The following is a 17,705-nucleotide window of genomic DNA, read 5'->3' as shown; positions in this document are numbered from 1 at the left end:
CAACTGCTTTACCAGTAGAGAATCAAATGTACGAAGAAGCCTTGGCAAATTATTAAGAAAAGAGTTCACATGTATGTGAGACATGATTGGAAAACAAATACACCAACCAAGGAAATTGCCCAGTGACCAACAGCTGCTTCAAAACCTTGAGAATAGTCCTCAAAGTTATGAGACAAGTGGCCTTATGCACAAAGCATTTTTTAGGTCCTCAATGACCCAATATTCTTTTTGTTATATGCAAACATGAAACTGCGAATTTACAGCATCACAATTTAGGCTTGTAATACGGTCCTTGAATGGGCTGTGTTCGGGTGCGCTATCAGTCTTATTTTCATTGCTATTTGTATGTTGTTTGGACTGATGTGTAGAAATACATTGTTCAATACTTACTGAAAAATCCTTGGCTTGTGGTGGTGTGCACTTTTGTTTAGGTTTGTCTGTTAGTGTGTAGGTAGCTAGGTGTTTTATAACAATGATTTAGATATTAAATGCAATTAGTTTACTCCTTTGTTGTTTATTAAGATTCTAACTTTACTTTGTAGTATGTCATTCATTCTACTGGATCGTTTACACCCTCTCGGGTGATTGGTTCACTATGCAAATCAACATAACATAACTTATTTAGGTTTAATGTGGGTTACTGAGTGCCCAAATCTTAGCTGTTGGTTGCTTTGTTCTATTTCTAGGGCTTCCATGCTCTTGAGTGTAAGTTAGGTTCTTCCGAGGGTGGCTGGGAAGGCATACCTCCATTCATCTACTGTGTTGTTGCTTTTGACTTCTTGAGCCATGGTGCTTTCATAGACATTCCACCGTGGCATTTGGAATTTGGGTTGACATCTGTGTCTGGAGTGGTGCAGGCTGCCAACACAAGATTCTGTAAATTAGTGAAATAGGGGACTTAGTTTGTGTTCTATCAGTGGACTCCGTATAAGAAAGTTGTAGTGAATAGCTACCTTTGTTTAGAGGCACATAGGCTGGTGTGATTAATTTCTTTAATATGAAGGCAAACTGACTGTTGCATATGCTACACTTGATGCCTATTGCTGGAGATGTCTCTAAGTGCTTTGGTTAAAGGGGTGGTAACCACCCTGAATGGCTGTGTAGGTATAGTGTTAGTATTATTTGTCTCACAGCTTGCTCAAAGTCTATTAATAGTTTGTAATAATGTATTTGGGGAGTAGTTGTTTGTTTTAATTTTCATGTAGTTTAATAGTTTGTAATATGTGCCACTTTGTTTATTAGGTAGAAAGGCGTATATGAGGGGTATATTAGTGATTTGATATCTACCATGCATGATATAGATCTGAGTGAATGGTTTAGGACATATTTTGGGCGTAACATTGAAAATGTTGAATATTATGCCCAAAATAAATTTTATGGGGCTTAATAGGATATTTGCTGAAGCAAATATAATAATGCATTTGTCATTATTTAGGTTCTCAGGTGGATTAAGGGTTTATCATTTCGTGGTGTCGTTAAGTGTTCAGGAATTTGGATGTCATCATGTTTTAGAGTGTCACTTGTGCCTTTTCTTTGAGTTATTATGCATTTTAAAATTTATATATCTGGTAGCTCCATGTGATTTGTAGAGATACTTTAGGGATATATTTTTGAGCATATTTTTTAGAATTTTGATTGTGGGCTCTTGGCAACTAGTGTTTGCCTGTTTTAAATCTTAAAACAGTAACCTTACTTCAATTTGGGTGACATTTAGAGGTGTTTGTGTTCTCTTGTGTCAATACCATCCTTTTTTGTAAAAGCCCTCCAATAACATGAATTGGAATAGTATTTTGTACATGTCCAATTAACATTTTCGGTGCTTGTGCTATCTTGGCTACATAGGAGCCCAATTGTTTTGGGTGTGGTAGGTGTTAAACTGTTCTGCTCCTTTTGTGTTGTATAATAATTAAGTTCCTATTGTTCTTGAATAATTTACTTTATGGTTGTTTTAACTGGTTAATGTTCTTTTAGTTGCATTGTTTTGCATAATTTATTACCTTTTATGGTGGAAGATAATTAGTTTATATGGTGAAGGCTGATTTATATTTCTGTGTTCTTGTGCTATTGTGGATGCATTTTTTTGTTTAATTTTATTTAATAATGTTTATGCTTTATATTAAATTAATTGTTGAAATCATTTTTGGTTTTTTAATTATTTGGGCGTTTGAAATGTATTTTATTGTTTAATTTAAATAATATAGTTAGATGATTTATTGATTTATGTAGAATTTAATTGTAAGTGTTGTGTTAATAGATAGTGCGTTACTATATTATTTTGTAATATTGTCTTTATTGTTTGTGCCATTAGGGTAGACGATATTGTGGTTATCGATATTTGAGATGTTTTAAATATTTATTTATAGGTAAGAATATTTTTGTTTAGGATATTTGTGCTTTCGATATTAGTAGAAGTGGATATTTTTAGCTGCCATATTTTAGTCATCGATATATGCGTTGTTGGTAATTAAGTATTGGATAGCAAGAGTTTTGTAAATAATATATTTTGGGGGATTTTTTGTGAATCAATATTGTTTTCATCGATGTTGTCATTGATCCTACATTCGTCACCTACATTATTGTAAGTTTCTAAGTAGTTCCTTATCACATTCTGCAAGGTGCCTTAGTTCTGACAATGTGACATAATATAAACATGTTCCATTGGAAATGTGCATTTATGTATTGATAGATTAGCCTGCCCTTGAAAGTAGGTTCAAGTTCTTCCTAAACTTTATCTGACCTCTGCTACTGACAAAAGTGTGCTTGCGTCACTAACATTACTTAAAGTTACTGAGATTAGAAGTGTTGAAAATGGTCTCTTATCTGATAAGTTTTCTATCTCATATCTCACTCAAACCTTCTTATCGGGCTGTGAAGGTTGTGTGAGGGGCACCCACAGCAGTATATTAGGGACCCTCTTGACTTTGCCCTTCACAGCTGAAAACCTGAGTCTTAGATTCATTCTGATACTTTGGACAGAAGTGAGAGCCATGAAGTTGCTGCTGCTCCTGGGGCTGGTGGCCCTCTCTGAGTGTGTTGTCAGGTGAGTAGTTTATTTTAGCAGAGGGTTCTGTGGGAGAAAGATTGAGGTATTCAGTCCCAAAGTTCAGAATGAAAATTGTGCCACAGAGACTGACATAGAGGGGGCCCTCAGAAGTTGTTTAACTAAGGGCATTTGGCCATGGCTGTGCTGTGACATTTCTGTATTGCTGATCAGATTTCCATGAAATATGTAGGGTGAGAACACTTATGTTGTATACATGAGATACTTTCTCTATGGCAATTCATGACATTTTTTTGCAAATTCTAATCAGAGTGAGTTGCAGGTGCTACTATTTTCATTGTAATTGCTATCATATGATGATTGATCATACTTGGAAGAATACATGGCATAGTTAGTCTTTTGTATTCTACACACCAGGGCTCAGGTTTAGTAAAATCATGCAACATGGCATAGCAAGTAAAGTTCCTGGGCTGCATTGCATGAACAAAAGAGAGCAGAGCTGTTCCATATCTACTAAGAGGTGGTGCTGCTCTGCCTTTGCCAGGCCCAGGGGCACTTTTAGCTGCCAGGTGCAGATATAGACACTCTTGCACCATAGTGAAAAAGTGCATGTCTTGTGGTAAGCATATATTTGAATAGGAGGTCCCTTCCAGCACAAATGCAAAGTGGAAAAAACAAAGATATATGAAAACATTTATATATTGGCACAAATCTCTGTCTACAATGCCTTGTCCATAGGGATGTATGTCAACACCCATAATTGGTTGCATGGCAAAGCCCATGCACCACCCATGGAATGCCACCTTTACTCAAACTAATAAAAAAAAAGCATTGTGCAGCTTTGCATTACTTTTGATTATTATCCAAAGCAAATCACAATTTGTGTTGAATTATAAATCCAACTCTACACTTTGTGTCAGGTTTATGTTTTACAAAATAGCACAACCTCAAAGCAGTGCAGGGATATAAAGTGTTGTTTGTTGCAAAAACACTTGACACCCAGACCTGACAGCTGATCTGCAGTGTATAGTGATATTTCTTGTGTACTTGTCAGGCAGCAATTCATGTCGTTAAAAATAATAAATGCAAAATGTACATGAATGAAACCTTTGCATTTCTGAAATGAACCCTAAGTAGTGAGTTTGGGAATAGTGCTTATTTGTACAAATCTGAATCTGGGGTTACCCATACTATCAAGTGATTTAGACAGCGTTTTCCAAAATGTGTCAAGAGCTGACAAAACTAAATTGATAAAAAGAAAAGTTTTACTATGATATATTCCCACACTTGTCCTGATAAAAGCAGTACTCACTTGTGTGGCTGGACCTATCACCTACAACTTGAAGAGGATAAAAAAGCAATGCGGAGACATCAAGGTTTTATTTACAAGCCCCTTGCACTGCCTAAAAGTGTTGCACCGGTGGCGCAAGGGACTTGTAAATAAGCCTCGAGTGATGTGTGTAGCTGTGGTACTTGGGCCTGTTTTAGACCAACACCCAGGGAAACCTACTTACTCGTGACATTTCTGAAACTGAATTCCTAGAGGAGTGCAATGTGAAGTGAACCCTCTACATTACTACCCACAAAACCCTGTAAAAGTCAAACTTTGGATACAATCCTACTTGCATAACATTTCTATTACACAATATTTCGAAAATGACCCCTGCACTGCTGATCCGAGCAGAGGTAGGTGCTTTGTGTGTCCATAACCCCTGCACCCCTGCACTGTTGATCTGAGCTGAGAAAGGTGCTTTGAGTGTCCATAACCCCTGCACCCCTGTACCGCTGATCTGAACTGAGGTAGGTGCTTTGTGTGTCCATAACCCCTGCACCCCTGCACTGTTGATCTGAGCTGAGGAAGGTGCTTTGTGGCCCATGCCCCCTGTACCCCTGCACTGCTGATCTGAGCTGAGGAAGGTGCTTTGTGGCCCATGCCCCCTGTACCCCTGCACTGCTGATCTGAGCTGAGGAAGGTGCTTTGTGGCCCATGCCCCCTGTACCCCTGCACTGCTGATCTGAGCTGAGGAAGGTGCTTTGTGGCCCATGCCCCCTGTACCCCTGCACTGCTGATCTGAGCTGAGGAAGGTGCTTTGTGGCCCATGCCCCCTGTACCCCTGCACTGCTGATCCGAGCAGAGGTAGGTGCTTTGTGTGTCCATAACCCCTGCACCCCTGCACTGTTGATCTGAGCTGAGAAAGGTGCTTTGAGTGTCCATAACCCCTGCACCCCTGTACCGCTGATCTGAACTGAGGTAGGTGCTTTGTGTGTCCATAACCCCTGCACCCCTGCACTGTTGATCTGAGCTGAGGAAGGTGCTTTGTGGCCCATGCCCCCTGTACCCCTGCACTGCTGATCTGAGCTGAGGAAGGTGCTTTGTGGCCCATGCCCCCTGTACCCCTGCACTGCTGATCTGAGCTGAGGAAGGTGATTTGTGTGTCCATAACCCCTGCACCCCTGCACTGCTGATCTGAGCTGAGGAAGGTGATTTGTGGCCCATGCCCCCTGTACCCCTGCACTGCTGATCTGAGCTGAGGAAGGTGCTTTGTGGCCCATGCCCCCTGTACCCCTGCACTGCTGATCTGAGCTGAGGAAGGTGTTTTGTGTGTCCATAACCCCTGCACCCCTGCACTGCTGATCTGAGCTGAGGAAGGTATTTTGTGTGTCTATCGCCCCTGCACCCCTGCACTGCTGATCCAAGCTGAGGAAGGTGCTTTGTGTGGCCCATGACCCCTGTACCCCTGCACTGCTGATGTGAGCTGAGTAAGGTGTTTTGGGTGTCCATAACCCCTGCACCCCCGCACTGCTGATCAGAACAGAGGAAGGTGCTTTGTGTGTCCATAACCCCTGTACCCCTGCACTGCTGATCTGACCGGAGGAGGTTGCTTTGTGTGTCCATAACCCCTGTACCCCTGCACTGCTGATCAGAACAGAGGTAGGTGCTTTGTGTGTTCATAACCCCTGCACCCCTGCACTGGTGATCCAAGCTGAGGATGGTGCTTTGTGTGACCTATCACCCCTGCACCCCTGCACTGCTGATCTGAGCTGAGTAAGGTGCTTTGTGTGTCCATAACCCCTGCACCCCTGCACTGCTGATCAGAACAGAGGAAGGTGCTTTGTGTGGCCATAACCCCTGCACCTCTGCACTGCTGATCTGACAGAGGAGGTTGCTTTGTGTGGCCCATACACTGCATCAAACTTTCTTTGGGTATTTGTCAATGACATGTTTTTTTCCTCCTCGTGGTTCCAAGCGGCACCATCATGAACCTAAGCCTCACTGTTGACACCTATCTGAAGTCCCTTGAAAACCTTGATGGAAAATAACCCTGTTATCAAGAGAGATCCTTACACCTATATAGGCCCATCACTTCTTAAAGGGAATCCTTGAATGCCTGTGGTGCTCCTGTCCTATCTGTCTAAAACTTATTGTGTTTTCCTTCCCCTCAGGATCTCTCTGACGAAAGGGAAATCCCTCCGGGATCATCTGAGGGAAGAGGGCAAGCTGAGGGATTACTTGAAGACGTACGAAGAAGTGGCCAGTAAATTCTCACAGACCGAGGACGCTGTAGTCACCTATGAGTCAATGTGGAATTACTTGGATGTGAGTAAAATAGACCATTTCAGCCATAAAACCCCTTCCTTATAAGGGCTGTCTGGAACCTGCCATGATTGCATGCATGCATCTTTTTCTTGTGGACCCTATGAGCTGTAGTGTCTGCCCATAGACAATGAAAGGCCCAGAGGTGTCTCAGAACTTTGGGGAAGAGATGAGGGTAGAGGTGATTTACTTGTCTGTCCATTGTACCCTTGTGTTTATAGGAGGCGGTAAAGTTGATCAGAAGGAGCGGATGGGTGTGTGGTGGTGGGGGTGGGCCTGTGTGGGATGGGGGTGAGTGTGTGGTGTGGTGAGTGTGTGGTGTGGTGGTGTGTGTGTGTGTGTGTGTGTGTGTGTGTGTGTGTGGTGAGTGTGTGGTATGGTGGTGTGTGTGTGTGTGTGTGTGTGGTGGGTTGTCAATGAAGGTGCAGGCTGCACTTATAATACATCTGCATGAAAAGTGACATTAACTCCATGTGTGGCTGTTCATTGATCATTTTGAACACTTTTGGATCATAACACTCTGTACTTCCATGAATGTAGGGTACCTGTCTGGTGTTCTTGCAGACAGAAGAGCAAAGAGGCTAAAAAGTGTTTGGCAGACTATATGATGCAAACCAAAGTCTGCTTGGAATTTGGGAGCAGTCAAAGTCAGTAGGAACCCACAGGAATGGGGAGGGCAAAAGGCAGCAAGTCTGCTCCTGCAGTCCTTTTCCTGGATCCCAGCAGCCCCTGGGACAGAGATTCCGAGCCAAACCTTGAGGTGCAGCGCCACACAGGGTTTGGTCTGAGAGGGCTGAAAATACGTCTTGCTCAGACCAGGGAGTATGTGGGGATTTCTCCAGCCCGGCTGCTGAATGCAGCCATGTTGGAGAAACCTAAGTGCGCATGTTTGTTTTTGTTGGCCTGAGACAGCTGCCCACACACAAACGAGCACTTTGGGAGTGTTGAAGAACTCCTTCTTCACACTCCCATGCCCCGCCCCTCCATGCACAAGCTAGCAAACAAAAAATAAAACCATGCTTGAGCATTGTTTTATCTTTCATTTGCTGGCTCTGCGCCAGACAGTGGGGCTACCCTCCTCCGCCATTGCAGAGGAGCCGCCACTGCTCTTCTCTGCAGTAACCCTCCCTAGCGATCCTTCGAAAATCTGTATTGAGTATAATTCTCTTTGGGATGGGGCTATTACTCAAAGATGTATTAAAACATAATTTAAGCCTGAGTAATGACATCACCTCTACTTACAGTTCAGCATGAATGACATCGTGGAGAAGTGTGGCTCACTGGTTAGAGGAGGCAGACCCTGAAGCAGAGGTCAGACCCGGGACCAGGGTTCAATTCCCGACGCGGCAGGGTCTTGAGCCCAAATATCCACGGACTCGATAATTCTCGTTTCGGTGCCTACTCGAATCACGGGTTCACACTCTGCAGCTCTGGGCATTAGCCTGCTTAATCTCCACTACGGCCCCCCCGCGGCGGGATGCCTGGCTTTCACCTTGGGGAAGCCAGGACGGGTTCCCAAGGCAAGCGCCGAGATGCCTACGGGTAATCGAGCGCTATATAAGAACGCATAATAATAATTAAAATTAAAAACCCTGGCCACTGTTCCCACCTTTTTTCTTTACAAGAATTTGAAAATAAGCAAAATATAATAGCCTTTGGTTGGATTGAGCACATTCTAAATGACAGAGTCAGATCTGTGCATACCTCAGCTTGCACAGGGCACTTGCCTCAATGCTACATCTTGCAATATTAGGGTGGGGTTCAGAGTGAGGACACAGATGTTCCAAAGAGAACAGTGACCTGGGCCATCAGGACGTTAGTAAACCCCCTGTCATTGGTCACTCTCAGGGGGTGAAGGCAGGTACAGAGTGCCTCCGCCAGGAAGAACAGCATCTCTGAGAAGAAGCAGTTTGGTGCACTAATACCTGTTTGCGCTGACCTTACACCTGCGCATTGTCCGTCGTGGAATGTGAGGCACAGGGACATCCGCCGAAAATGCACTATTTGCCAGAATTATGTGAATAATGATGGGGGATGTTGTGAACCTCAGAATGTTGTGACTTTACTTAAAGATAGAAGGAAACCTCATTGAGCCCATTTACAAGTTTTAGAACAAATGGGCACATGCATCATTCTAAATACCGATCGCAAAGGGGCAGATTCACTGAATCTGTCCCTTTGCGACCGGTGTTTTTGCATTTGGGATGCATCAACCCAAATGCAAATTTGCAATTTAAGTAATCGCAAAATTTGTGATTACTTATATTGCGAATGCATTTAGGGAATCGCAAATAGAGATTCCCTAAATGCAATGCATCATACAATTTTAAATCGCGATTTGGCAATTAGGGGCCGCTCATTACCATCAGTGTGAAGTTGATGGTAATTTGTGAAAACTTTGAAAAATGCACTGAAGGTCAATTTTCAAGGTTAAATGTTACACACACACATGCCCTTGGGAAATGTGTGTGCGCGAAACATGTGATCACATGGCAATTTCAGGGGTGCATCAGGGTGTCCTTTTGGCACCCTTGCACTCTTGAAATTTCATGCGCAATTTGGAAGTACCTATTTGGTGCACATGCAATTCCCATTTTTTCCTATGCGTATCTAGGCCCATAGGAATGAATGGGAAGCTATTCCCTAAATGTGATTCGCAATTTGCGAGTTGCAATTAAAGAATGTGTAGGAATCACAATTTTTGTTTGTGATTCATACATGCATAGGAATTGTGATTCCTTAAAAATCGAAAATTAGGAATCGCAATTCCTCACGGTGATGGATATGGCCCTAAGTGTGTGCATTGCGGGTGTGAGAGTAGAATATAAACACATGAAAGGGTCGCAATTCTGCAAATTGTAATTTATTTTCCCTTAATTCTCCTTCAGGTGGTCTATTATGGCACAATCACCATTGGGACTCCACCTCAGGCCTTTAGGGTGATGTTTGACACGGGCTCCTCCAATCTCTGGGTACCGTCCACAGACTGCAAGAGTCCTGCCTGCAGTAAGTATGTGTATGAACATTGAATTGACAATGGTGAGCTGCAACATCTCTCACAAAGCCTGCTGTACTGTGAATCCCTCACTTTTTGTCACTCTTTTTCATTGTGACTCCTTGAAAATGCAGATACAATCAAACACACACGCATGCACACACCCACACACACAAACACACACACACACACACCCACACACACAAACACCCACACATGCACACACACAAACACGCACACACACACACACAAACACCCACACAAGCACACCCACTCGCACACACACAAACACGCACACACACACACACATATAAGTGCACACATACACACACACACCGAAGCACACACACATGCACACACCCACACATGCACACTCACACATATAAGCACACACACCCACGCAGACACACACACAGACACACAAGGGCACACATGCACACACCCACACATGCGTGCACACACTCACACATGCATGCACACACACACAAGTTCACACACACATGCACAAACATGTAAATGTAAATGTGTTGTACTTGTAAAGCGCACGGCTGCCTCAGCAACGGGGCATCCCGGCGCTGTACTCATACCGCTGTGGAACCCTTCCTGGCTTTTCCCTGTGAAATGTCCACTCCTGGGCACCCCCAAGGTGAAGCCAGGCATCCCAGCGCTGTTGGGGCCGTTGTGGAGATTAAGCAAGCTATTGCCCAGAGTTGCAGCGTGGGACCCATGATTAGAATAGGCACCGAAGCGAGAATTGTCAGGTCCGAGGAAATTAAGCCCAAGTCCTGCCGAGGCGGGAATTGAACCCTGGTCCCGGGCTAGACCTCTGCATCAGGGTATGCCGCTCTAACCATTGAGCCACACTTCTCCACATGTGCGCACACAGTCACTTATGCATGCACACACATGCATGCACACACACAAATGCATACCCACACATGCACACTCACACATATAAGCACACACACTCAAGCAGACACACACACAGACACACAAGCACACACATGCACACACCCACACATGCACACTCACAAATATAAGCACACATACCCACGCAGACACACACACAGAGACACAAGCACACACATGCACACACCCACACATGCACATACATGCGCACACATACTTACACATGCATGCACACAGACACACAAGTTCACACACACATGCACACACATGCATGTACACACACACATGCACACCCACACACACACACACCCACAAATGTACATACACACATGCACATACATTTCCTGTAGCGGAATTAGAAACAATTTAAGTTTTGCTTCATGCTGTCTTCAACCTGGCAGCCGGCCCAACAATGAAACACACATGCATGCATGCGCACACGCACAATTTAAGATTTGTTGTGTGCTTTCTTCTACCCAGCACCTGGCTTAACAATAGGATACTACACACACATCTGTACTCAGGCACACATACACACAATCACGCACTCATGCAGACATTCTATGTAACATAATTAAAATCAATTCACACTAGCAGATCAATGGGGTGGATAAATAACATTTAGCCCCAACACGAGGATTGTTGTTCAGGAGTGTCCACTAGAAGGTACTTATGCATCAACAATGTTCACTTGAAGGCCTTGGAGCGAAGAGTGCTCTCGGAGGCCAGTGGGGATAGAGGGATGTCTTTTACCTTGAAGGGTGAACACTGGTCTCTCGTAACAGGTTCCTCTTGCATTAGCAATACTAGCTAGCTGGTGTATTACAAGAATGTTCACACCAACAAAATGTGGGTGCATAACTCACATACAAAGAGTTTTCAAAGGCATTGGGGAGAGGAGTTGACCTAATGGCTAGGGCGATCGACCTCGAATCTGGGGAACCCGGTTCGAGTCTCGGCAATGACGCTAAACATCCTGTGATTCTGGGAAAATCACTTAATCTCCCCGGGCCTATCCAAAATGAATGTGTCCTCATGTAATGCAACTGGTGCTATGCAAAGAGCTCTGATACCCGATTCGGGTCAAGTTCGCGCTTTATGAAACACTGAAAAAATAATAATAATCTAAGGGTCAGAAAGGGATTTGCCACAGCCCAACCTGTATTTAGGACTGTACATTAATAACTTAGTAGTCACTTTAGAAGAATCACCATCCTCAGGATTGCTACTAGAGAATGTATTGATTAGGTACCTGCTCTACGCAGATGGCCTTGCCCGCTCACTTAAAGCTCTAAAAAAGAGATTTCCATTGCACAGTACTGCAGCATAAAGTGCCTGAAAATAAAGTACCACCAGTCCAAGGCAATGGTCTTCAGAAAAATCATAGGTGAAATAATAACAAAAAACAGTTTCTGGTAAAGGAGGACATCTAATTAATTACCCCTAGGGCCAAATTTATGAAGGTTTTGCATTGAACTAGTGCCACGCAGGGGGGCGCAAGAGCAACACCAATCCTAAGTGAGATGTGTCATGCCTGCATTGCTTGATACATCTGGAGTAACACAACATACATCTCTGCGTGGCGTTACTCTGCCCCAGGGAGACACTCCATGGGTGGAGCGTGGGTGTTCACACGCCTCCACCCTTGGATTTTGCTGCATTTCCAGATTTACAATCAGTGGTAGACCTGGGAATGCTCCACATTTTATACCTCCCCTGTTAAGGCATAGCAGGGAGACATATATTTATTTCTCCTTATGTCTCCCTCTTTCTACCTGTGCTTCCTTCTGCAGCACATATCAAAAGAGGAAAATGCTTGTGCGGATTATTTTTGTGCCGAAAGATGTCCCTGCCCTCAACGCAGGCACCGTTGAACCATGACGCCAGTGTGTCTGCATTGACGATAGGCAGCCAAGAGTGAGCCAGCACTAGGAAAGGACAGGAATGTGCATTATAATGTTACATATGGTTCATTCCTGCAAAGAGAGAGGGGGATCAGCGAGGGAGACAGAGACAAATAGAGGCATAGAAAGATTGGGCTTGAGAAAGAAAAAGATAAAAAAGACGTAGCGAGAGTAAGAGGTAGAGAACAAAGTGTGATGGCCGCAAACAAGCACCAAAGTTCAAGAGAATACCAAATGTATGACTTTGTTTGAATGGTAACATTATGACCACGCCTCACCTCAGTCCTTGGTGACTGTGTGCATCCAGCTTAGTGCACAGTTTCTTGACTTAGTGGCCTGATTACAATCTTGGCGGATGGGTTACAGCATCACAACGGTGATGGATAGCCAAGCGGATGGGATTCATATTTTGGCGTTTGGAATATCAGTTACCGTTGTGACAGAGTAACCCATCCTTCAGGATTGTAATCAGGCCTCAGTGGTGCAAACTTTCAACACTCCTGACTGCCTTCCTTCTCCTGCTCTACACAGTTATCAGCATTTGCACCACCCTTGCACCCTGAATCCTATTACAGTACATTATGCATTTCATTTTTCGAATTCCAACTTAAATGTTTATATTGTCTATCTTTTATTGATTTTAGTATTTAATGATCTCTGGCTAATCAGTGATATTTAACAATTCTGTATAATTTGACATATTGCATGAATTTTATGGACGTATGTATGGATAAAAAAACTTTTTGTTATATGGATTTCAATAAAATAAAATATATTGTAATATTTGAATAATTCCATAAACTCTACTTACTACTACACTGTGGTTAGTGCAAAATCAGGAGACTGGCTTCCACAGCTATGGTGATCAAACTCTGTACAAGGTTACAGGCACAGCCAGGAAAAAGGCATTACCAGATTGGTTATTTTAAGCACCATTCGGTGCCTTTCTCAAAGCTGTCCCTTACCCCATGTCCCATCCCCAAAGTTTGGAGGGGGTTGGTTTATGGCTGCAAAGCTCTCTTGCCTCTTTCTGGTGCATTCAAGATATCTTGTGGCTTCAATTCCTTCTACACAAACACACCTTTATTTGTCAGTAGAGACAGGGAGATGCTTCCTCGTAGGCTTAGAGCCTGTGTTCACAGCTGGAGTTCAAGAGATGGTGGATGCTTTGTATGTATTGATATAATATTTGTAATGCGCGACTATCACTCCAAGGGAGCATCATGGCGGCAAGCGGGATACTATAGAATGCTCAGAAAGATAATGCAGAGCTCAGAGAAGTGAAAGGCACAGGGAGTCTGTGGCTCCAAAACTCCATGTTTTAGGGATTTCCTGAAGATTAGTCTTAATAAATGAATCGCGGGGTGGCCAGGGAGTAGATTCCAGGCTTTGGCACCGAGAACGGCTATCGATTCCTCCCCTTTGTATTGCATCTGGAAGGTGGAGGTTTAAGAAGATTTGCTGATGAGGATCTAAGGAGGCGTGTCGTCCCATAAGGCATAAACCTAGCCATTAGGTATTTAGCTCCTGATGCTCTATAAGCTCTAAAGGTCATTACCAAGATCTTAAATAGCACTTGTTTATGGACGGGTAACCAGTGAAGTAACTTTAGGGCTACTGAGGCAGAGGACGGCTTGGTAAGGCATGCTGCTGCATGATCGACTGTCTGAAGTTTTTTTAGGATGGACTTGTTTATGCCTGCTTACAGGCTATTACAGTAGTCCAGTCTAGAAGTAATTAGGGCCACTGCCCCAGTCTTTCTCGCCATACACAGGAGTAATACAAAGAACTACTTCCAAGGTTCTTGACTACATCCATCGTGTTAGAGGGGAGGAGTATCCTTGGGCCACCATGAGCTAGGAAGGAAAATGTTGGACTTTCCTAGTAGCATGATCTCAGTGTTTGGGTATTACATCTCAGGTGATTACAATGCATCCAGTGAAAGACCTCTGTGAGACATAGTTAGACAATCCTTCTACATTGGTAGAGAGTGTGTCTAACACTAGAATTAATTGAGTATTATCAGCATGAGAGATGTTTTCAATATTAAAAGATGATATAGATTATATAAGGGGAGCCATGTATACTTAAACAGCCCTGGACTTGGGGTAGGAATCCTGCAGGACACCAGAATGCAAACGATTCTCTGTTGACTGGTAGTGTCCCAGAGTGACTCCTCGCCTCTGGTTGGTAAGGAATGACTTCAGCCAGGCTGGGCCAGGTGGAAAATGCCGCAGGTCTTCAGACGGTACACCAGCATGTCATGGGAGACGGCATGAAATGCGGATAATAAATCTAATAGAATCAGCACTGTATATTTCCGTCATCCAAGGCAAATTTGAGGGTCTCCATAGTGTGTAATAGTGCATAATCCGTAGAAACCCAATTGGCTCGGATGCAGAATATTAGCCTCTTCTAAGAAAGAAGTCAGTTGATTATCGCCTAATTTCTCAGTCACTTTACTGAGGCAAGGAAGTAGGAAAATGGGTCGGATGTTAGAGAGGGTAGTAGGATTGGTTACATGGTTTTTTGCAGGGGTTTGACTGCTGCGATTTTCCAGGTCCGAGGGCACTTCTGCAAAGCAGAGTGAGGAATGTATTATTTGATTAATGACTGGGTTGACAATCTCTATAATAGTGTGTAGTACCTCCATGGGGCAGGGGTCAAAGGGGAATCCTGCCTTGCAAGCGAGAATTGCTTGGCGTGAGTGTTCCACGCTAATGGTGTAAACTGATCGAAGAATCAGTCTATCATTCTGGGATTCTGAAGGGGATATCATCCTAAAATCAGTTTTTACATTTTTTATTTTCTTTGAAAAAAAATTAGCAATTTGATTACAGAGGGTCTGTGATGGGGGATATCATGTTCAATTATTTTAGGGTGTGTAAATGATTTCACAATTTTCAAAATAGTTTTTGAGTCAAGCGTAAGTAGTTAGTATAGTGGACTTTCTTTTCTACTTTAATTTGTTGATGGTAGGCTTTGAGAGCCATTCTGCATTGTATTAGCTCCTCTAATTTACAACCTCTTCGCCATCTACACTCTAGCTGTCTACAATGCAGATGCAACTCTGTCAGCTTTTGTGTATACAAACGGGTGAGACTTTGGTAGTTAATTTCTGTTTTGAAGGGACTGGAGGGACAAAGGTATGATTAAGCGTAGACATCCAGGAGTTAAAGTGCTGTGTGTCTAATGTTGGAGTCCTTGATAGGATGGGCCTTGGATCAAGTGCGTCAGTGCCGAGGTCCGGATCAGCTTGCATTTCATTCCATTTATGCACAGTTTTGGGGATGACCGAATTGGGTCCCAAATGGGTATTAGTGCTCTGACGTCTTATCTCAGAGGGGATTTAATTGTGGTCTGGCCATGATAAGGTAACTGGAGAGTTAACCTTAAGAGTACCAAGGTTTGAGAAAATCCCATTAGGCGTTTGTCCAGCACAAGGTGTGGAGGGAGATACCCACTGATCTAGTCCCAGGATCTCTAAGGTATCTAAGAAATGTATAACTCTGCGTTCGTTATTACAGTCTAAATGAAGGGTAAGATCCCCGAGTAGGGTGAAGTTCAAATATCTAAGAGTGGGAGGGCTTAGGTGTCTAAGAAGCGTAGATTTGGAACTGGTGGGCGACAGATCAAAGATCCAGAGAAGGAGGCTGAACATTCAACTTGTGAGCAGAAGCCAAGACTTTCCGCACCTTTAGGACATGTAAGTCTGAATGTAGAGCATTTGAGCGTAATGTGATTTATTATAGTGACCCTTCTCTCGTGATTCACGTCTATCTTGTCTATGTCTTGGCATATCAAGATTCTAGATATGGCCTCTCTATTAACAGTCATTCTGGGGCTACTTTTACGGTGGTCATCTGCTATAGACCACCGGGGACCTTCAGCAACCAGCAACAAAAATCGCTACTCGATACCTTTTCCAACATGGCAACATCCCACAATAAACTGATTATCTTTGGCGACTTTAATCTAAGGCCGAATGGCACCTTAGATACTGGGCTGCATAATCTTTTGCTTTCCTGTGAAAGTGTGGGTCTCCATCAATTAGTTAGGGAATCCACTCATAGAGCAGGGCATCGGCTTGACCTTATCTTCTCAGTCCCACAGCTAGTACACCTGGGTGAAATCTTGCCCATGGGCTGGACTGATCATTCCCTTCTTAAATTCTATATTAACAGCAAGGGGGTTAGAACGCCGGTACATGGCACTTCCTCTGAATTTAAGTACAGAGACTGGAGAGCGCTCGAGAGGCTAAGAACTACGGATGCTGTGTTCAAGGTGGATGACAGCTTTTCCCCGAACCGTCAAGTCGATGACAACTACGAGGCCTTATGTCTCAGGATTACCAAGAGGGTTGACTCTATTGCTCCACCTAAAACATGCAAGCATAAGGGCAGAGTGTCGTCTCCGTGGTTTAATGACTCTCTAAAGGCTCTTAAACTTGCCTGTAAACAGGCAGAAAGGAAGCGAAAGCAGGGTTATTCCGATGCCAGCAGACTGCTCTGGAAAACTAAACTCTCCGAATATAAAGCCTTGATTCAGAAATCTAAATCTGATTATTTCTGTTCCACAACCTGCACCGCTGCAAATAGCTCCAAAAGCCTTTTTCAGATTCTGAACAATCTTACTCACCCTGACTGCTCAAAAAAATCGACCCTCCCCACACAGGCCCTTTGCGACAATCTTGCTCTGTTTTTCAAGGAAAAAATAGAAGTCATCATTCGCAACTTGAGCACCTCCCCTACTCTGTTCTGCCCCCCTTCTTTGGGGGAAGGGGATATAGACATTGGTGCCGGGAACCCAGGATGGCAACCTGTGGACTGTCTGCTGGAGCTTCCTCCTATTACAGAGGCGGACTTCGACAGAATGGCTCGTGGTATCTCATCTGGATCGCCTCTGGATCCTATCCCCCATAATATCTGGAAAGCTTCCGGAGAGGAACTCTTTCCTACTCTACGCAGGATTTGTAATCAATCCCTGCTTAGTGGCACTATTCCTGCTTCTTGGAAACAGGCTCTTGTTTCTCCACTGCTAAAAAAACCTTCTTTAAACCCAGAGTGCCTACAGAACTATAGACCCATCTCCTTGCTACCGTTCCCTGCAAAAATTGCGGAACGTTGGGTGAGCTCATGTCTCTCCAAACATTTGGAGCAGCATCGATTTCTGGATGAAATACAATTCGGCTTCCGCCCAGCCCACGGTACCGAAACTGCCCTACTTACTGCTATGGAGGACCTTCGAATGCGTGCAGACAGGTGTCAGGCAGTAGCTCTGATTCTGATGGACCTGTCTGCC

At 43.9% G+C, this 17,705-nt stretch overlaps 1 protein-coding gene across 1 annotated transcript in view; it reads left to right on the top strand.

Annotated features, from left to right (window-relative positions):
• The first annotated feature begins 2,942 nt into the window (after positions 1-2,942).
• Positions 2,943-17,705, top strand: part of LOC144772151 (pepsin A-like) — a 54,839-nt gene continuing 40,076 nt past the window's right edge. Inside the window, exons 1-3 of the mRNA XM_078656299.1 lie at positions 2,943-3,040; positions 6,446-6,599; positions 9,485-9,602. Coding sequence (XP_078512425.1) covers positions 2,988-3,040; positions 6,446-6,599; positions 9,485-9,602 — 325 coding nt within the window. The 5' untranslated portion in view covers positions 2,943-2,987. The remainder of the gene's footprint in view (positions 3,041-6,445; positions 6,600-9,484; positions 9,603-17,705) is intronic.

This window comes from Lissotriton helveticus, chromosome 8, assembly GCF_964261635.1.
Source record: "Lissotriton helveticus chromosome 8, aLisHel1.1, whole genome shotgun sequence".
In the NCBI taxonomy this organism is placed as follows: domain Eukaryota; kingdom Metazoa; phylum Chordata; class Amphibia; order Caudata; family Salamandridae; genus Lissotriton; species Lissotriton helveticus.
Note: the sequence above shows the minus strand (reverse complement) of the source record. Positions and strands in the feature narration are given on the sequence as shown.